The sequence below is a fragment of the Strongylocentrotus purpuratus genome, unplaced genomic scaffold (assembly GCF_000002235.5).
Source record: "Strongylocentrotus purpuratus isolate Spur 01 unplaced genomic scaffold, Spur_5.0 spur5_scaffold_19, whole genome shotgun sequence".
NCBI classification, from domain to species: domain Eukaryota; kingdom Metazoa; phylum Echinodermata; class Echinoidea; order Camarodonta; family Strongylocentrotidae; genus Strongylocentrotus; species Strongylocentrotus purpuratus.
Window position 1 is genome coordinate 14,697,563 of NW_022145604.1, and position 22,178 is coordinate 14,719,740.

Consider the following 22,178-nt stretch of genomic DNA (forward strand, 5'->3'; position numbering starts at 1 on the left):
AAAGCATTTTTGAATGCTTGGTACAATGTTTTCATCAACCTGTGAGTTATTGATTATAAAACAGAAAAAAAGGAATACTCAAAAACAGGAGAGTAAATCAAACCATTTAATTATGTATATAATATAAAAACAAATGCTTTCAGGAAATATGCTTATATATGTTATATTACTGTACATAATGACATAGATTACTGTACATAATGACATAGAAATGTTGAATTATCATTTGATATTCAAGCAATTGCTAAAGTACACAGAATCGCGTGAGCACTAGCACTAGGGAAGGAATACCTAGCACAAGATTATTGTACCTGGATGTAACTGTTCTCTTCATTTCTTGGTCAATTTAGAAAGATTTGTAGTCGAGTTGTGTCCGACGGAAGCAGAAATATGTCTCTGCTCCTCAGCGAAGGGCTACCAAATATTTGAGAACAGCTCCACATGAATTCCGTTGGTATTTACAGACAGAAATGCCATATTTGCAGACCCAGATGAATTTCTGTAATGTGAGTGGGTGGACAGGTAGAAAATACAGCATTGGGGCATATTTTGAAGATGTTTATAACCATGCTTTACATTATTAGGCATGTAGAGGTAAAAATGTCTATAAATGCCAATTTTTGCCAAATGAAAATAGGCTATTATCATTCGTTTATAGATATAGAAAAGGGTAGAGTGATAGAAAATAGAGCATTTGGGCATCTTTTCAGGACGTTTGTATGCTTGCACTGCATTATAGGCTACATCGGGATTGTAATGTTTCTGCTAAGTTTGCCATATTAAAACTTGATATTATTTTGTGTTGTGAATATAGAAAAAGATGGCAATTTTTTTTTAAAGATGGGAAACAATGGCAGGGGCAGATTCACTTATGAAATGGTGACAAACTGACAATAGCCCTTGTAAACGAAACAAGAAGTTCCAGTTGACATGGTTGTCTATGTATTTTGAAGTTTTGATGCACAAAATTTATATACACTACAATCTACATGAATCTTGTGAAATGGCATTTCATTTAATTTACTTGCCCATTAAAAAGCAAAACTCAAATTTAGGTTGAAATATTAGAGGGGGGAGGATATAAAGGAAACCTTCATTGTTTCATTCATTAAAACAAATAGGATTACACTTTGGTTTTTGGCACTCTTTAAACAAAGACCGGTCAATCGGGCGATCGTTAGTCCCCTGTATGATCAGGCGAGGTCATTTGGAATCTAGTCCGCTAATGAAAGCTGAGAAGCCCTCTGGAGGTGTAATGACATTTGTAGGCTAATTATCACGGTGGACGGTGTGTTGATTTTAACAGCTAGTGTTTGTTTGTTGTGAGTAGTAGCAACAGCTCGACTACCCACATGCAGCTGGGTCTCTCTCTGTAAGGATTGATCAACATTTTCTCTGGCTAGATTTTGTCGGCTGGCTGCCAACAAGAAGGTCCTTAATGCCGTTGACAATGCATAGCTGATACGGCCTTCTTGCAGGTAGCTGATGATTTTCTCTAGGCCATGTTTTGTCAAATCTTTAGCAGGGCTCAGCATTAACGGGCACCATGGGCATATGGACCCCCGATTCACCAATGAAATGGTAACAAAAGCACTACTAAAGAAAAGTAGAAGCTCCAATTGATATGGTTATCATTGCATTTGATGCAGCTCCAATTGATATGGTTATCATTGCATTTGATGCACAAAATTAATATACACTACTGTCAAATCTATAGCAGGGCTCATCACCAACAGGCACCAGTGACATATGGGCCCCTGATTTCTATCTCTGGGCCCCCCAAATTTAGAAAAAAATACCATAGGTTTCATGAACACAAATTTTAGTCTGGATCTCCCCAAAACACCGTACATTACCTTACCCTAAACCTTACCTAATATCTATTACAGAAAGGTGACCCATTGCCAGCCTGTATATCTTTGACAAAGTATTAGCCTGGAGCAAGAAAGTCGGGAGAGTTACTTTGGGATCACCCTTCCATTTTCCTCATCCTGTTGGAAATTTGTACAGTGTGAAGAGTGTGACTGTGAGTGTGACCAGTGGCATAGAGATGGCCAGCCCCTGGCATTATTGCGAGAGGGGACTATCGGGAGGGGGCTACCAAAAGGGGGCTATCGAGAGAGGGGGCTACTGGTCTTTCTGGGTGAATGAAATACATGTTTCAATCTGCAAAGCCACTAATCAGGGTATGAAAGGGTGTCCTTTAATCTTTCCCCACCCCCTCCTTTCCTATCCCTTCTCATCCTTTCTCTTTCCCTTTCTCTTTTGTGTTCATTTACGTTTGTTTAGCGGGACATTTACCCCTGTGTGCCCTCCTGTAGCTACGCCACTAACTGTGACATTGAGCTGAGTGTGTTTAGAGTTGTTGTCTTGGCCTTGGAACAGTCATGTTGAACAGGCAGTAAATTAAGGCCTTACCACTTCACATTAAGGTCATCATGTGAAATAACAGTTTCCTTGTTTGAAGTACCTGAAGCTGAGAGGGTCACTCTTATCCCCTCTCTGTCCCCCTCTCTCTCTCTTTTGCTCTTTCTCTCTGTTCTTTCTCCCACCTCTCTCTTGCTCCCTTTCACAGGTCCCATTCTCTTTATCTCTCTCTCTCTCTCTCTCTCTCTCTCTCTTTCCCTCCCTCCGTCTCTACCTATCTCCCCCTCTCTTCCATTCTTCCTGCTATCTCTCCCTCTCTGCCCCCTCTCTCTCCCTCTCTGCCCCCTCTCTCTACCATTCCTCTTCCTGCTATCTCTACTTTTAGCCCTCTCCCTCGACCTTTTCTGTCTCTTACCCTTCTACATCTCTTTCTCTCTCTCTCTCCATTGAGGTCAAGTGGGTTTTAGCCTAGTATTATTTTGCTACACTGAAGTACAAAATATTTTCGCGTTTTACAAGATTTACGAAATTATAAAGTGATCTGTTTGTGGGGAGGGGGGTAAATGTACTTCAGCTTTTGTGATTTCCATAGGAAAAGTATTCTGAGGCACACACTCCTATCATGCACTCATTAATCATCTGTCATTGTCACAGAGAGCCAGAAGGGCATCAAGTCATACAATTTTAAAGCAGAATTTACGATATGATAGATAATAGTCATTAACAGCCATATATCTTATTTATGCCTTTTTTTAAGTCCCTTCATGTAAGTTGCTGCAAGTTCTAGGGAGGAAGAGAGAAAGAGAGAGAGAGAGAGAGAGAGAGAGGGAGAGAGGGAGAGGTAACCTTAGGTTAAAGAGAGAGAGAGCGACAGAAGAGAAGATAGAAGAGAGTGAAATAGTGTGGGAGAGAAAAAGAAAGAGGGAGAGAGAGATAAAAATAGAAAGAGAGGGGGAGGTAAGCTGACAGAGGGAGCAGAGAAGAGAAGACTAAAAGCAAGAAACAGATAGAAAGAGGGGGTGAGGGAGAATGGATCAAAAGAGAGAGAGAGAGAGAGAGAGAGAAAGAGATTGGGAGAACTGGTAAAGAAAACGAGTGGGAGAGAGAGAGAGAGAGAGAGAGGGGGAGAACAGATAAAGAGAACGAGTGGGAGAGAGGGAGAGAGGGAGAGGGAGAGAGAGCCATCAACTTAGCCGAATGATTAATGTCCATACAGAGCAATCACTAATGTAAAGTAGAGTGCCATAACAACAAGGCCAGTTGACAAATAGCTCACTCATTATTGATTTATGTGTACATGTAGTGGGTATTTTATCCCCATCCACTTACACAGCCTTCTACATCACACTGGAGGCTATGGGGTAACACATAATACCCCCTCCTCCTGTAATGTCTAGACCCAGGAAAATTGAATCTTGTCTGGGTATACATAAAATGAGAAGGGGAGAGGGGGGGGGGGGGGCTCCAATGATATTTGGTATTTTGTATTCTGTATCACCACCCCCCCCCCCCATAAAAATCCTAAAGGGCCTTTTTCAACATAATTTATTTGAATGCTATTTCACCTGTCCATGCGTTGTGTATAAAGGTTCATGGCAAGTTGAAATAAATGTTGTTACTTTTTGCTGAGGGTTTGTCAGATCCATGAATTTTTCATTTCTCCTAAAAATATCATATACCACCCCCTCCAACTTCACAAAACAAAGGAAAGAAGAAGAAGGTAGGCTCGGAAAAAAGGGAGTGTGATGGCTGCAAAAAACAAGGAATCAATTTTACTTGGATTTACATTTGTATGCTCTTTCATCATTTCATTTATTTCAATTCTTGTATTGACTCCGATCAGTCTTTGCCGCTCTGTTTGAACAAAAAGTCTTTTCTCTATCACCATAAATGGATACTGAAATTTGCATCCTATTTGACTCCTACAAACAGATTTATTGTCAAACACTCTTTGTTTTTGAAGAAATCAGGTTGCAGTCGCTTACTGAGTCAATACATGCATGAGATTATCTATCATCCCCATATCTACATCTGTTTCTAGGCCCATCTGCCTCATTTATAGTTTTGCTGTCAACTCTTTTTCTCTCTTCGTTCCTAGATCTAGAGAACATCTTTGTCCCAACATCCTGTTCAGTTACCACCCCACCAACCCAGCTCTCTCTCCATGTTTGTATAAGAGTCCCTCATGGATACATTGTCACTATCATTTGCACATTTTCATGTTCTTCCCTGTATTTCCTTCATTCTCTGTCTCCTATTTTGATTCTGTCTGTGTCCCTCTTTCATTCTATCTCTCTCCTTGCTTTAAAAAAAAAATACTATTATGAAATTGAAGAGGGCACAGGGTTTTGAATGGGTCCCAGATATATTTCTTGCCTCCCCTCATCACATTTATCATCTCATCTAGTCATGTTCTACACACACACACACACACACACTCTCTCTCTCTCTCTCTCTCTCTCTTATTTATTTATTTCTCTCTATCCAGCCTACACTTTTTCTTTGTACATTACTCTCCTCCTCCCTCATCATATTTATCATCTGGTCACGCTCTACTTTCTTTCTCTCTCACTCTCTCTCTCTCTCTGTCATCTTTTTCGTCTTCTTTTTTCTTCTTTATTCATTTGTTTCTCCTTCTGTATGTCCCATCTCTCTCTCTATCTTTCTCTCTCTCTTTCTCTCTCTCTCTCCCTCTCTCTCCCTCTCTCTCTCTCTCTCTCTCTCTCTCTCTCTATCCAGCCTACATACACTTTCCTTTTGTACATTACTCTTCTCCTCCCTCATCACATTTATCATAGAGTCATGCTCTACTTTCTTGCTCTCTCTCTCTCTCTCTTTCTATCTTTCTTCTTCTTCTTCTCCTGCGTCTTCTGTATGTCCCATCTCTCTCTCTCTCTCTCTCTCTCTCTCTCTCTCTCTCTCTATCCAGCCTTCACTACCACGCTCTCCTCTCCCTCATTTATCATCTGGTCATGCTCTACTTTCATTCATTCTCTCTCTCTCTCTCTCTCTCTCTCTCTCTCTATCTATCTCACGCTCTCTCTCTCTTTCTCTAGCTCTCTTCTTCTTATTCTGCTTCTCCTGCTTCTCTTTCTGTATGTCCCATTTCTCTCTATCCAGCCTACATGCTCTCCTCTCTCTCTCTCTCATCACATTTATCATCTGGTCATGCTCTACTTACTAGCCCGCTCTGCCCGCTCTGCCTGCCCTGCCCTGCCCCCACCTCATCATGATTGCTGACAACCTTTCATAAATCTTCAACCAACTAATGATTATGATCCACTTTAAAGGCTGCGCTATGGTTGTATCATGTATTCTCATTGACATGAAATTTCGTCCATGAATCAAAGACATATATGAGATGCTAGATATTAGAAGATAAAGCTCTGTCCAGATGTTTATGTTCCTGGACCGCTGTGAAATTGAATGTAGGCCTACAGTTTCCTTCTGACAATTTAGAAAGTCCCCTTTCATGAAAGTAACAATGTTTTTTTTAATGAAACAGAACCAATTCGGAATGAATAAAACAAAGACCAAGGAAATGTTTCAGAAAAGACAAAGAAAATGTGTATACTAATGTGGCACATTCTTACCGTGTTTTTTTGTTTGCCTTTACAAAAAATGACACACTCCAGACGTGGGTTTTTTGTTGTGTTTACGGATAGTTGCCTAGCGAATTCAGACAAAACTTTGGAATGTGAAGAAAAAAACATGATGGTTTGTGCTTGCAGTGTAAACGCGCCTTATATATCGTCCTTTTTTCTATTTGAACTCTGTGTTTACTCTTTTCATGCCAGGAGACATATGAAAAGTGAAGTAATTGCTTTATTAAATTGTGAATAATTTACAAACAAAGGCAGCGCACCAATATTAGCCAAAGCGATGGCACTCGAAAATATACAAATTTGATTTCTCATGGGAGGCGGAGGAAGGTGAATGACTGGTCCGGTCCAGTCAAGCGTTGTCTGTAAATTGCTTTGCTAATGAATAATTGAATTCACTGAAAAGTGATTATATTTTATTGAAATGATATCGGAGATACCTGCTCCTGGTAGTTATGGTGCTTAAGAGCCAGAAGGTTGTTAACTCTGTGTTTAAGGAGATGAGTTTAATGCCTTTCTGCCTCTAAGGGGGATGATGGCTTTGTTTTAATAGGAAAGATGAGGGTGAGGTTATCTGCTTGAGGTATAATTTGATTGACTTTGCTTCGAGTCGAGTGACATATTTTATTTATTTGGGTGGGACTGGGAGGGGAGAGGTGGGCTGAAGTGAGTAAAGAAAAATACAATCAGGGATAAGTAAGTTTAAGATTGATTCGATTATGACTATGACTAGAAAGAACTCCTTTAAGGGTTAATGAAATTCAATACAAAAAAGGGAGAAGATATCATAAGGTGAAAGGTTTATTCAAAGCACTTTGATAAAGAGCGCACACTATCTTGAAGATGCGCTTTTTTTCTATTAAAAAACTGAACAAATAAAAAAAGTTATGATCAAAAGGTTAAAATGCTGAGAATGAGTATTAATTATTAATATTGAAATAGTTTTGCCAGTTCTCTATAAAAAAAGATATTGGTACAAGTGTATGTAATTCAAAATTGAAGGCCATTTTTCTTCAAAACACCTCGTTTTGAATGAAATTAAATCTTTAAAAGGCGGGAAGGGGGGGGGGAGAGGACAAGTGGAAATAGGTTACATACTAGAGATGTAGGCATACTGCTAGTGAAATTGGAGATATGAAGTGTCCATCGTGTGTCAACCTCATTTTCAAAAAATTAAAGTTTTTAATTAAATCCAATTTTAAAAAGGCAGGGGAGGGGGGAGAGGACAAATGGAAAAAGTATACTAAAAATGTAAGCGTACTTCTAATGAAATTGTAGCTATGAAGTGTCAATTCATTGTGTGTTGACCTCTTTTTGTAATGTTTCAGTTTTTCTTTCTAACAGATTGTTTTTATAGTGTGTGCTAAATACAAGTATGGCAGATATATATATTCCACTTGCTTTTCCAGATACTTGAGTCCTTTGTGAAGTAAATCCTATTAGGTGTTGATAGTCAGGAATAATTTGATTTAATTTCTCTATGAATTAGATATAATGGATTGGTGGTTGAGGGTGAGAGCCAGCACAGTATGATATCTAGGGACTCTTTGAAGAATGCCCAGCAGACGACAAAAGATTATCAGAAGCAGAAAGATGTGTAAAATCTTTTCGCTCTTGGTTGACCTATATTGAATACACGTGCATTGTGTGCATGAACATGTTCCCATTAGGAGCCTATTGTGCTCGTTTGGAAAGCCCATTTATCACGCGAGGGGAAGTCGAGTGGAGCAATGAAATAGATTGATGTTCATTTCGTGCCAATTGTTGGTTGATGGTAGGCAGATAGTTTGTCTAATTCCAGGCTGCGGTTTGAATGATCGTCTCCCAATCCAATTAGCCTGATCGCCGTAGCAACCCGTCTGAGCTTGGGGAAATTAGCGCTGCCCCGTGGCGTGAGGCGGGCATCGTTTCAGGCTGATTTATCCTCCCCCACCTTCGAGGTGGATGCTCTCTCTTCCTTGCGCTTTCTCAGACAATGATCCTCTCGAGCGTGAGGGCGGCAGAGTGAGAGCGGCGCATCCCAAATCAAATCTCCCACCCCTCCTCCTCCTCCTCCTCCTCTTTCTATTCCAAGATGGAGGCAGTATAATTGGCTTAACACACTTGTTTAAATTGCCTCGACACTTCTCCTTCCCTCCGCACCAGCGTGAGCCCCGGAATCCTTTTGATGGCGTAATCTAAGCGTCTCCCCGAACACCTTTGTCTCGCGATCCCGGGCTCTGCGGCTGGTCCTCCCGTTAACACCCGGCAACCCCTTTCTCGCGGCATCCCAAGCGATGCAGGCCCGCATCCCTGGCGTGTTCCCTATTGATCTTGAATCAATCCATCAATAATGCGTGGCCTGGTGTGCGACTCACTCACGCAAACATGCCGGTGAAAAACAGTGGAAAGGAGTGGGGCTTCGGTGGAAATGAAAGGGAAATTTGGGGATGGGAATGTGTTGATAATTGATCGAGGTATGTTTTCACACTCCCTAGATCTTAGCTGCTGATTGGGTTATTGTCATATAATCTTCCCCAATCATGGATTCGTGGTTTGACTTGATTTTCCTGGTGAAGGAGCGAGAGAGAGAGAGAGAGGGGGGGGGGGGGGGGAAGGGGGATGTCTCTGTCCAAAAGTGCATTCACTGTGCATATGATACGGAATTAGAAAGATAAGATTTCCTTTATGCTGTATGAATCATATTCTACCTCTTATGTTTACTATGTACGCTTTTGATTGTGTAACTTCCCCCCAAATAGTTGGGTTTTTTTCTATTTAATATCTCCAAGTTATTATTTTGATTCTAATGTATAATGAGACTTTTTACTCTACCTGATATCTCTTTGTTAATGAATTTATATATTTGTTTAATTTCTAGGCATTTTACTTTGATATCACAATGTTATTATTTATAATTTGGAAAGGTAACATAGAATTGAAATACAAGATAAAAATCTTAAAAATTAAATAATAATAACACTCGGGGGATATAAGATAATGATAACTTACAACTCATATGCACCCTAACATTCTATTACTAAATTCAGAGTATTCAAGTTTTTTCATGTATATAAAATACAGCTAGTACGACCTTATGATGTTGATAAGTTTCAAATAAGAGCAATAAGAAGTAAACTACTAACTTCTTCATATTTTTCATTTTCCTTTTGTCATTTCAGAATTCCTTCTGGAGATGTCTCAATAATTCAGCCTCTGGTGAGTATTTTTCTCAAATTTGCATTTGATTTTTATTTGGGAAAATAAAGGTATTTGTGATTATCATTTAAGAGAAAACAAAAATATTTGTGGGGTAGTGTGGTGAATTGAACATATTGTCTCTTTGCACAATCTCTGGAAATACCTTCCATCTTCTCAAACATGTAGATAAAATATGTAATGTCATTCTCATCTTTTCTTCCCCTTTGCCAATTTATTGTCTTACTTTCTGCTAAAGCTGAGTAGCTAACGTAGGGGGGGGGGGGGGGGAGGAGGTCAAAGCACTCGCCTAAATTGAAAATGGGCACAAATTTCTGACAGAACTTTTTCCAGTGTGTTCCTAGAAAATTCCCCTTCATCTATCCTTCATAAAACAATTCAATGAGTGATGGATCCTTTTCACAGCGATATATCTCTCTATATGTTTAAAGTCCAAACTAACTCCAAACCAATCAAAAGCTTTGCCACTTTGGGTAAAATTATTTTAGTAAAGTCTGTACAGCTGTCAGTTCTGGCAGAAATGTTATCGGTATGACTGTGGTAACTTTGCTGTAAAACCAGAACGTTTGCAACATGAAATATCTGGAAATATCTGGAAATTTTGTAGGACAGCCAAAAAAATCATGAATTTCCAAAAATTAGTGTTGACTCGCCATAGATTTAATTATTTTGTGGCATTAAACATTGACTAAACTGAAACACTCCTGAAATTTGTGAATATGTCATGCATACAACCCCCCTTCTCCAATCTCCTTCGCAAGTCCTCTAGTTGCCTCCCCCCCCCCCCCCACCCCAATTCTAAGTGATGACAGGCATTCAAGTTGGCACTAGCCAGTAGCATTCGGCTATTAGCCTGCCCCCGAAAAATGGAGCCAAGTTTATTTTCCCAGAGCCTCGATTGGATTTGACCACCCCAAGTTCAGGCAAGGCTTTCCAATATTTACTTGATTTACAAATCCATGTGGTTGTTTTTTTCCAATGTGTGTTTATTGTTGAAACACAAATCTCAATCCTCCCCCGTCATTCCGAGACTGCTGAGGTGGAGGAAGAAATTGGGACGTCAAGAATTTTGTGACGTTTTTGAGGAAATACATGTTTAGTAAGGTAGATAGGTGAAGTTGGTGAAATATGTCGCGAATCCCCGGGATTTAGGGATAGTCTGTGAGCCTCAGAGTCCTGTCAAGTCCAAATATACAAATACAACATGCATGGGAGTGATGAAGGTTCATATCATCTTCTTAAAGGCAAGAAGGGCTTTAACTCTATGTAAAATGAAACAAATTATTGCCCTTCTGGCTCACAACTTATGCGATCTTCAGCTAGATCTGGGGAAAACATTGATGCCTAGAATAATCTCCAAGTTTGATCTCTGGATAAATTGATAATCGGTAATTATCCAATAACTGTAAGTCCAGCCATAGGTACAGATAAATCACCACAAATACCATGCATTTCTAGAATTAAACAGTTGGAAAACTTTCAATTGTTTGTTTTTTAATGATCAAGCCTTGACTACCTATAATAATTTGTTTTAAAGAACAGAAAAGACAAGAAAGAGAGCAAGGGAGCGAGAAAGAGAGAGAGAGAGAGAGAGAGAGAGAGAGAGAGAGAGAGAGAGAGAGAGAGAGAGAGGGGGAGAGAGATAAATACACTTTCTCTAGGTCAGTAGGCGTGAGTTTGAGTGACAGGAAAGGTGATTTTAATGACTGGTGTAAATGTCAGATTTGAAGATCCCACAAGGCTACATAAACTTCCTAAGGTTGTTAACATGAGGCTAGTTCACACTTCACACTATTTCAGAATTACACATTTTTGAAAACTCTCCAAGGGGTTATTCAATGGGTAAAATCCCTTCTTCTGGTCTCTGTCTCCATGATATTTCTCTTCCTTTATTCTCACAATCCCCTCTGTTGCATTTCTTAACTTTTTATCATCTCATCTTATGAATCTTTTTATGCCTCCGCCACCGAAGGTGGTGCCGGAGGCATCATGTTTTCGGGTTGTCCGTCCGTACGTCCGTCCGTCCGTCCGTCCGTCCGTCCGTCCGTCCGTACGTCCGTCCGTCCGTCCGTACGTCCGTCCGTACGTCCGTCCCGTTTGACCGTTATCACAATATCTCAAGAATCATTTAAGATTTAAACTTAAGACTCGGGAATAGTATTTATCACCATAGGAAGACGATCTGATTAGATTTTGGAGTACGTAGGTCAAAGGTCACAGGTCACAGAGGTCAACTTATGAAATTCCTTGTATTGAGTTTGTTAGCGCGATATCTCAAGAACCATTTGAGATTTAAACTTCAAACTTAAGGATAGTATGTATCACCATAGGAAGACGATCTGATTAGATTTTGGAGCACGTATGTCAAAGGTCAAGGGTCACAGAGGTCAACTTATGAAATTCCATACATTGAGATTGTTATCATGATATCTCAAGAACCACTGGAGATTTAAACTTCAAACTTAGTGATAGTGTGTATCACTATAGGAAAACAATCTGATTAGATTTTGGAGCACGTATGTCAAAGGTCAAGGGTCACAGAGGTCAACTTATGAAATTCCATACATTGAGATTGTTATCATGATATCTCAAGAACCACTGGAGATTTAAACTTCAAACTTAGTGATAGTGTGTATCACTATAGGAAAACAATCTGATTAGATTTTGGAGCACGTAGGTCAAAGGTCAAGGGTCACAGAGGTCAACTTATGAAATTCCATACATTGAGATTGTTATCATGATATCTCAAGAACCACTGGAGATGTAAAAACTTCAAACTTAATGATAGTGTGTATCACCATAGGAAGACAATCTGATTAGATTTTGGAGCACGTAGGTCAAAGGTCAAAGGCCACAGCGCACATTATGAATGCAAAAACAGCTTGTGATCGCGTTATCTCAAGAACCGATTGATGGATTCATGCCAAAATTAGGTCATGTTTGTTACTTGCAGAGCCAATGAACTGAGTAGATTCTTGGTTCATAAGGTCAAAGGTCAAAGGTCATGGGCCCATTATGTATGCAAAAATAGCTTGTGAACGCATTCTCATTAGAACTGACAGATGGATTACTATTTAACTCAGAACATCTTGCAGAGCCAATGAACTGAGTAGATTTTATGGTCATGAGGTCAAAGATCAAAGGGTCATATATGTATATGAGAAATTGCTTGTAATCACAATATTCTGAGAACCTGTCAATGGATTACCATTGAACGTGAATTCAATTTTTTTTTTCTGTTTTGGTTTGTAAAATTGCTCTATAACGGAGGCATCATTTTCGACTGCGCGCAGTCGAATTCCATCTAGTTTCACCCTGCCCCTCCCCCCCCCAAAAAAAAAAAGAGAAAAAAAAATAGATGAGAGAAGCAGAGACTTAAAGGCATTGTTTAGCAATGTTTCCATTTGTACAAATCTGCGATACATGGCCCTACTTGTTATCAGTGTCTGTGATATGGTGTAATATTGAAGCTGTTAGAAAATTGTGCTTCAAAATGATCATGAAGTGCTTCAAAAAAGTAAAGATCTTTTGAGTCACTGGTTTTACCATACTTATTTCCCCAATACAATAGACTGTAGTGTTATAAAAACTGTTCAAATTTTTTTTTTACATTTCTAATTCCAATCATAAATATCTTGATAATCAGACAGGCGATCGGCTTGTAAAAGGTCATGGGATCCTGACTGACCTAAAGGTTTGTAAATGTGATTGCAGCATGAGCTGAATCCAGGATTTTGTTTAGAATCTAAAGCAAAGATACCCATCCCCTTAACTACATTAGTCTGGCACACTTGACATTAGAATGTGACAGACGGAAGGCAGGTCCCCTCTGTCTCCCCTTCCATCTCAAGAGTTACACAAACATTTATTCAGGAAGGAAGATTTCCTTCGGTCATATAAGAAAGAAAACAGAAAAGAAAAAAAGTAGGTAGGCTAGATCCAACATTTGCACTGGCAATAACCTGCCAGAGGATTCAATAGACGCGCAAGATATAGGGCAGGTAGAGACATCAAGATCCGGACAGAAAGGGGGTACGTTTCGGCACAAAAGACGTTCAGAGTTTGCTTTTGAGTTTTTAGGGGTCATTGTCATTGTCACTCTCCCTTGTTTGTAGACTTGGTTCAATATTTAAACTAACTTTGTCAAGAGAATGTGAGGTTTGAATGTTTGGTGAGGCTATATAATACCTCCCAAAGGGACACACAAAAACACAAATGTATGTGCACCTGAAATCAATACTGATTGGGACATTAGCTTACGTGGATGATCCTGTGGTGGTATGATGTCATCGCTATAATAATCACAGAGCAAAATCATGTTTTTGTCAGTGGCATTAGTGGATCCTGCAACTCACATGAATAATCTTTTCATCCTTATATAGTGTACAGTTTTTTTTGTTATTCTTTATGGTACTTTGCAATTGAGAAAACAATCAGTGAATCATGATTACAGAAAAATTTACTATATAATGCAAGGAACATGAAAAACAGGTTCATAATCACGATTGCATTTGGAAAATTAATTTTGTGAAGTTAAATTTTTGTGGCATGGCATCAGCATCCGACCTGTAAGTCAGTGGAAAAAAATGTATTTCTACTCTGTATACGGAGTCTTTCGAAACTGAATCGTTTGTTTTACCTGAGTGCTACGAAAGCATGTGCTTGTAAGTAAGCAACCAGGGGACTGATGGCTCTAAGTCCTCTCCAAGGGACTCGATAATGAGGCTTTTAATGCCTTACCAAAGGGAACTAACGCATCAAATTGGTTTCAAACCTGGGACTATAGCTCCCTGTTACAAAACTCTGCTCTTCCACTGAGCCATTGCATCTCGAGATGAAACGGAAGAATGAACATAAACAGATAGCAGGCAGTTGGTCTAGTGGTCACTTGTTGAGTCTGCCTGTACAGGGTTCAATGTAGTAGGTCCATGGTTCAATTCTGAATCAATTCCTCTGGATGGTGACATTGAACATCGATCTGCAGATAGAACTTGATAGATCTGATAGGGACGCTTAATCCGGTTACACTACCTTGCACAGAAGGACAGGTGGGCTTTTAGAATGAGACATATGGTTGGAAAGGGGGGACAGACAGACAGACAGCCAGAGAGCAAAAAAAGTAGAAGGCAGGAGTGAGTATGAAGGAGGAGACTGTGGGAGAGATGGAGAGAGGGGAGGATGGGGGAGGAAGGGGAGAGATGGAGGGAGAAAGAGGGAGAGGGAGGGATGGGGGAAGGAGGAGAGAGGAAAGGAGGGAGACTGAAAGAGACAGAGACAGACGGAAGGAGGGAAGCAGGCAGACAGATACAGGGACAGAAACAGAGAGAGAGAGAGAGAGAGAGAGGCAGATACAGAGAGACATGCTCTGTAATACAGAGAAATAATGAAAAGAAGGGGAAAAAGGAATAGCAAGAGATTTAGAAAAAAGAAAGAGTTTGAGAGGAGAGATAAATAGAGGGAGAAACAGGCAGACATAAAGACAGATACAGGGACGAAAAACAGAGAGAGAGAGAGGGAGACAGATCAAGTAATAAAGAGAAATAAGAAGGGGGAAAAAAGAAAGACTTTGAGAGGAGAGAGAAGTAGAGGGGAGAAAGGTAAGGGCTAGGGAGAAGAAACCAACAGAAGGGGGGAAACTTCAAGGGTCATGGTCTAGGAATGTCAACAGTAAGCGAATTCAAAAATACAACAAAAGGAATAATAGTTTGCACTCTTTGTCAGCCCCCGTGATTGTAACACTGTTTTTCGGGGAGTCGCAGCATACCAAATTTCTCTGTTGTTATTATGAGGGGGCCCGGTGTGTATGTATATACTCCGACAAACAACATATACGGAAAGAGAGGGACTTTTTTCTTCTGCTGCTTGGCTCTCCGACAATGTTTGAACTTTGAGAAATCACGTACCTGTAGGGAAAACACACGGACCGCACTGCTCTTGCTCTTTTTGTTTTCATTGACATGCACATCAGTCATCTATCATTTTTCATTTCTTTCAGCCGAAAATGCAAATTTGCTTTGATAAAACTGGATTACTCTGTAGACTTTGCAGTAAGTTTGCCCTCTTCTTGCCTCCCTGTATTTGTTGCTGTTTTACTTTGAAGTCTTTAAAATTAAAGTCTTTAAAGTCCTCTGATGCTCAAACTTTGCCTTCCTGTTTTTCGGAGCAAACATCGTTGCCAGACAATGATCGATGCTTGCTGCAAGAGCCCCAATTCAAGTTTTTTTTTCTCCCTAGTTTGTTAAAGACTGAATATATGAACTTTCATATTTGTAGTACCGGTAGTTGGCATAGACTTTTGGCAAGTGACTTGATAAAGAATTCCATTCCATTGCATATCTCTGAATAATTAAAATACAAAACAGGATGTTTTTCAAACTTTAATAGGGCTATGGAGAAATCAGTAAGATGTATAAATATCAAAAGCTAATTTCTGTATATGACTTTGTTCTCAAAACATTATGAGTGTTAAAGATCCATGTCATTATGATATCCAATATTTCACAACATAGTGCTAAATTTTTACACATATTTCATTTTATTTTTGTCTAATAATCTATTAAAGTATAATTAAGTGAGAAGCTTGATGTGGATAATTCACTGATTTCGTAAATCAACTATGATAGGAGATAAATGATTAATTATGATTAATATTTCACCAAACAGGTTAAATTGGTTGAAGAATACCATTCAATTTATAAATAGATGTATACAATAATCCACTTTGAGCTGTATAGGTTGTCAAGTGCTAGAGATCTGCAATAGAATACAAATATTTTTGAGAACACAGATACAAACTTTAAGTGTTAGATACCAAGTGACTAGGCTATAGGTTCCTGAAGAAAAATACTCGTCAGTAATTTGTCAAATAAGAGGTAACTACACTTGATGATAATCGACGTTGATGTAACATTAATTGAAATATTTGCTACACTTAACCATGAATCAGATCTAGAAATTGGAGCCATTTATCACCGAAAAATAAGTAATCATCTCCCCTCTCTCTCATCCCTGATTTATTGTACTCATAGTTTCTTTTTCTTTTCAATTGATGAGAGTTTGGTACAGGCATAAAAGATGGGATGGGAAAATTTATTGTTGAAGGAAAAAAACACCCTTATACGATTGATATACTTGTTCTATTGATGTCAGAGTATTGGGAGCAAAGTGATTAATTTCAGCCAATTCAGTCAGTCATTGAACTATGTTTTTAAGCCCGTAAATCTTTTCTTGAAATTAACTTAATGGTAAGGCGGAGGGCAGAATGATTGAGGTAGTATGCAGGCTCGGAAATGGCAATGACAATTGCCAGTATTTTTCAACAATATTTCTCTTCACGGAGCGGGTTCGTGGCATGAATAGTGCAATCAGGATCGAAGGCACTGAAGCGCTAAGCCTATTTTACGCTCCCCAATCTCCCATTATGCGACGTATTCATATCGTAATGAAGTTTACCAGGGCTATTTGTCATGATCAAATTGACGTGACAACAACAAAAAAGAGAGAAAAATATGAGGGATTGTGGATTGACGTTGTGAATCGGTCTGCGTAATTTATCTTCCCTGCATCGTTTCATCCACACAGAAAGAGGAGAATGCCAATGACATGTGTTGCACAGAATGTTCTTTACCGTGAACAATACCACGTTCATCATAGCATTTTTACAATGCTATAAATCGATCAATGACAGGGGCGGCTGGACAAGCCCATACCCGGATTAAAAGGCAGACACGTAGATTTACGTTCCATCATTACAGATTTACGAGGATCACGAAAGAAATGGTATCGCGTAACGAGCATTTAACTATAATGCTCGATTGTCATTAAGCCATACAACGCATCATCTCTCCCTTCCTCTTTCATGGCATATAGGGAATTTCAACATCCACCATCTGTAGAACCCGAAGCACTCTAAGGGTTAACAAGACTTAGTCATGCCTGAATTTCATTTCAAATCAACAGTTGGTCGAAGGACAAATCTGAATCTTTAGGCGAATAAATCCCTGTTGATTAGAAGCACATCCCATTGTAATTGATCGTATTTTAGGTCCAAATACCTCTCTATTCTGCCCGAATACAATCCTAATGAAGCCTATTCAGACACTGATCTGCTGTTAGACGGGTATTATATACTCATGTCATTTCATTTCCGAAATACAAATTAGACGGCTTGGTGCAACAGATGTCATTGGAGGTTGTTGTGCAGTGATTGCTGTTGATGTCATATTGATTTCAAGAATTATGTGACATGATGGGATTTTTGTTATTGGTTGTTGCGGTCACAGAATCGTCAAATTTATGTAGCGCATGAAGTAATAGTATTACTAATACCAAGAACTTTATGAGAATATCAAAATAAATCTTGACAAAGTTAAATGTAGGATCAAAAAGAAGAAGGGGGTCCTTGTAACTTTCTTCCTTTCGTGGTTCATGAAATGTCACATATCATTTACTATTCTAAATTTTTCTCTTGATATCCTAATGTTTCATTATGGGTTATATTTCCTCTCTCTCTCTCTTTCTATCTATCTCTCTCTCTGTGACAAAACTGAACTTTGCAAGTCTCTAACTAGCCCAAACCTAAAACCATTCCTGGTTTGGAAGAGTTTTTAGAATTTCTACTTTTCTACTTATGGGCTATGAAGAAATACTTTAAACTATATTTATTGGCAAAAGCTAAATAAAATGGCTTTAATACGATTTGACTTAATGCGTGGAAGAAACTAGGTGTGATGGTATCACATAGAGGTTGAGTTTATGGACTCATTGGTAGATCCGGGAGGGACACAGCCAACCCATTCTCCCCCTTTTAAAACCAATGTGGTATACCTGAGGTAGGCCTACATGAAAAGGAAAAATGTGCCCTTTTTCAAATTGCCGCCATAAAAGGCACCTTGAAAATATGATAACCCTTTTCTCTATTTTGTTTTGCTTTCTTTTCAAGTTTTTCCTTCAGAACAGCCCCCCCCCCCCCTCCTCCTTTAATACAAAAAAAAAAAAAAATGTCCATCCACCCTTGTGTGGACTTACCTCATTGACCCATGCATTCTTTACACTCAAACAACCCCAGTTAGATAGATCCCAGGGTCTCTTTTTTTTTCTTCTTTCATTGGAGGTCCTCAAGTGCTCCTCCTTCCTTCTGTGTAACCGTGAATAGAGGCCAAATTGACCCAAATACCCTCCTTTCTCTTCCTCTTGTTTGTATTCAAACTCCACAAACTCCTGGCCGCTTACAGCTTACAAATGAAGGCATTGTTTACTAATGGCCGCCGATCTCTTGCCCCGACACTCCATGACAATGGGCCGGTCTTCTGCACATGAAAGGAGAAGCCGCCGCGCTGTCCATTAGAGCTCCTCTCCTACCAAAGCCCTCGGAGCTTGGCCCAAGCTCGCTTGGTCCTCTTCTTGCACCCCTCTTCGCGCCCTGGTTTATCCCCCAGACCCCCCTTTTCAATCCAAATTTGTTAAATCAACTGAAAAACGACAGACAACTCTTGATTACTGATCAAGAATTGAGTACCTCTCCTTGCACCCCTCTTCTCTCCCCTGTTGATCCCCAGACCCCCCTTTTCGATCCAAATTTGTTAAATCAACTGGAAAACAACAGACGACTCTTGATTACTGATCAAGAATTGAGTACCTCTCCTTGCACCCCTCTTCTCTCCCCTGTTTATCCCCATACCCCCCCTTTTCGATCCAAATTTGTTAAATCAACTGAAAAACGACAGACAACTCTTGATTACTGATCAAGAATTGGGTACCTCTCCTTGCACCCCTCTTCTCTCCCCTGTTGATCCCCAGACCCCCCTTTTCGATCCAAATTTGTTAAATCAACTGGAAAACAACAGACGACTCTTGATTACTGATCAAGAATTGAGTACCTCTCCTTGCACCCCTCTTCTCTCCCCTGTTGATCCCCAGACCCCCCTTTTCGATCCAAATTTGCTAAATCAATTGGAAAACAACAGACAACTCTTGATTACTGGTCAAGAAATGAATAGATTCCCCTGTTGATCCCTAGATCCCCTTTTCAATCCAAATGTGTTAAATCAACTAAAAAGTGACAGACAACTCTGATTATTGATCAAGAAATTAGAAGATTTCAGTGCCTTAACTTCTCTTTTTTTTTCTTCTAAGAGTTGATTTAAAATTTAAATAAAATAAAATATTTTCAAATGCAAGGCGGAAATCTTTCTCATCAGTTGTCATTATTGTCTTCTTTATGACTGCGGGAACTCAATAGCTGAAATAAAAAATGCAGAATTGTAAAGTCACTTGAACTAACGTTTGATGATGCAGTAAACTGCCTAAAAAATGAGGTAAAATTAAATGATATTAGAGTATAAGTGCTTAAAGTTTAAAGTGAGTGACACATCTCAAGAAAATCAATGACATCTTGTGGGTCATCTTCCAGCTGACTTGGCATTCCTCTAAAGACATCCCCCTGTCGAACCTTGGACAAAAGAACAAATTGCTGGGGCTTGTCTGCCTCCATTTCCTCATCGGACAATCATGGCGGCCATTGTTCTTTGCCACCTTTTCTTGGATTCACCCCAGCCTCTGTGAAAGTGTTTGTAAATCCTCCTTTTCAGATCAATTCTATCAAGGAATGTGGATGGTATTCTGTCCGTGGCTGAGATGAAGTGATGCTAACTAGCTCGTCAAACCGATGTCAGGTTTCTGTCTTTCCGTCCAGTTAGGTGATTGATGAAAATAAAGAACCTAATCAGATATACGGTTGACTTGAGATCAAAATTAAAAGAAGAAGAAAATCAGCATTTTCTTGTCCGATTTGGTCTTCATCTCATTGTCAGTTTACTGGAAAAGATTTGATTGATGAAAATAAAGATCCTCATCAGATATAAATGGTTGAGATCAAAATTAAAAGAAGAAGGAAATCAGCATCTCCTTGTCTGACTTGGTCTTTATCTTATTGTCAGTTCTGAGTCATTGAAAAGGAATCAGTTAATCCTGTATCATTAAGAAGGTTCCCTCTTCCCATTTATGATGACATGAAATGGATGAAGGGAATATTGCCAGTCATTTTCTTTTTCTCATAGGATTTAGATACCACTATAAATTATTAAATTCTACTTTGCATTTACCTGACATCCTTCGGCATCCTATAATATAGGCAAACAGATGCCAATGGACATTCAAATCATAAACTCCTGTCTTGTTGGTCGAGCAAAAGAGATAAATACATATGCTTATTAGAGGAAAATGTTTTCAGTGATGCCCTATAGGACATCCCAGCATTGTGCTTTGAAGGCTGTAGTCTTGATGTATCTCTTACAAAATGATACAACTTAACTCCCTTCTGGCTCTCAACAGAGGCCGTATTGTACATATACAACTATTGGTTTGACCTTTGCTCTTACCAGCCCAGTTAGGTGACACTAATGGCTGTAATGTCCTTTTAGTGGTGAGCAGACAAAATGCTCATTTCGGTGGCTGCATCCAAGATTCAAGAACATCCAAACATCCTACTTTGAAGGCCACCGTCCATTCCTTGGACCAAAGGTCGGCTAAGGTCACCCATTGACCCCATTTTCTCAGGACAGGACCTTAGGGACACAGTAGATGGAAGATTTATGGCTTTTTTCTTGAGAAGGGGCATGTGCAGCTTTGAGTATGAGATGTACATCTAAGGGGAGAGGAGTATTAAAGACTGTACAGACCATATACACATAAAAAGGAGTTCTTATGCTGAAGCTCATTGCATTCTGGCATACATGAACCCTTAAAAATAAGTGTTTCGTATATATACTGCTATAAATCTACAATTTTATCATGAAAAAGTATTACAACTACCGATATAAATGTTCATACTCAGAACACATTCTTTGGATGTTATATTCCCCTCGACCCCAGCCCACCCAATACTCTTCCCGACCCAGTAAAAGTTGCATGCCAGTCTCTTGCCATAGTTTGTTTATTCTTGGAGGAAATTCCTGCCCATAAAAGTGTGGGTAGTATGCACTATACATGCCCCATTATCTGACCATAAACAATTTGTAAATGGCTGTATATGACGCTGTGAATCATTTAGCATAGGCTCATTTACACAGCAGAAAAACTGTTTTGAAAAAAAACATAATTTTATTGTAACCCTCATTTACACAACTTGAAAAACTTATTTATCAAACAACCAAAAATAGTATACAAATATACACTGCCTTGAGAGGTTCTGGTTAAAACTATGCGCAAGAGGTTACTCCAATAGTACTATTTGCTGAGGGGCGCAGCCCCGAAGCAAATGGTACTTTTGGAGTCACCGAGGCCCATAGTTTAACCAGTACCTTGAATAGAAGGCATGGTATATTTGTTTTATATCCTGCATCAAAAATTGATTTAAAAAAAAAAAAAAAAAAAAAAAATTTGGAAAAAAAAATTAGAACAAAAAAATGTCAATTTTTATCTAAAAAGATTTAAAATATTTTGTTTTCATTAAATTAAGATTTGAAAAAAAATTGATTCAATTAAAAAAAAAAATCACATTTTTTTTCAACCAAATAGTAAACCAAAAATAGCTCAAATATTTTTTGTCATGTGATGAGCTCTCAACCAATCAAAAGCCAACAAATTTTTGATGCAGGATATAATGTTTGCTAATTCTGGTTTTGGAGAGTTGTAATGCATGTGTGACTTGTTGATGCTCTGCATGCGATTGCATGGAATTGAAGAGAGTCACATGAGCAAAAAAAAAAATCAAAATATAACACTTATGTTTTGAAAGCGGGCATTTTTGCTACAAAAACCATTGGAGTTTCAGCTGGAGCTTTAAAAGACTTACTTTTTTTTAAAAATTATGTTTTATAGTCATTGTTATTGCTCGTTGCCTAGCAAAATCCTATGAAACTCAGAAATGTAAGAAAAATCTATGGTTTTAACTTGTAGTGTGAATGCTTCTACGTATACATTTGTGATTTAGTGTAATTGCTCCAGTTAAACCAATGCATGGTGTTTATGTTTCATGGAGTGATATGATACATCTGCTGCAATGAATTTGTT

The 22,178-nt window shown here is 39.0% G+C and overlaps 1 protein-coding gene across 1 annotated transcript in view; it reads left to right on the forward strand.

Annotated features, from left to right (window-relative positions):
- Nucleotides 1-22,178, forward strand: part of LOC115926055 (reversion-inducing cysteine-rich protein with Kazal motifs-like) — a 69,042-nt gene that overhangs the window by 4,439 nt on the left and 42,425 nt on the right. The window contains exon 2 of the mRNA XM_030990383.1: nucleotides 9,131-9,167. Within this exon, the coding sequence (XP_030846243.1) occupies nucleotides 9,131-9,167 (37 nt within the window). The remainder of the gene's footprint in view (nucleotides 1-9,130; nucleotides 9,168-22,178) is intronic.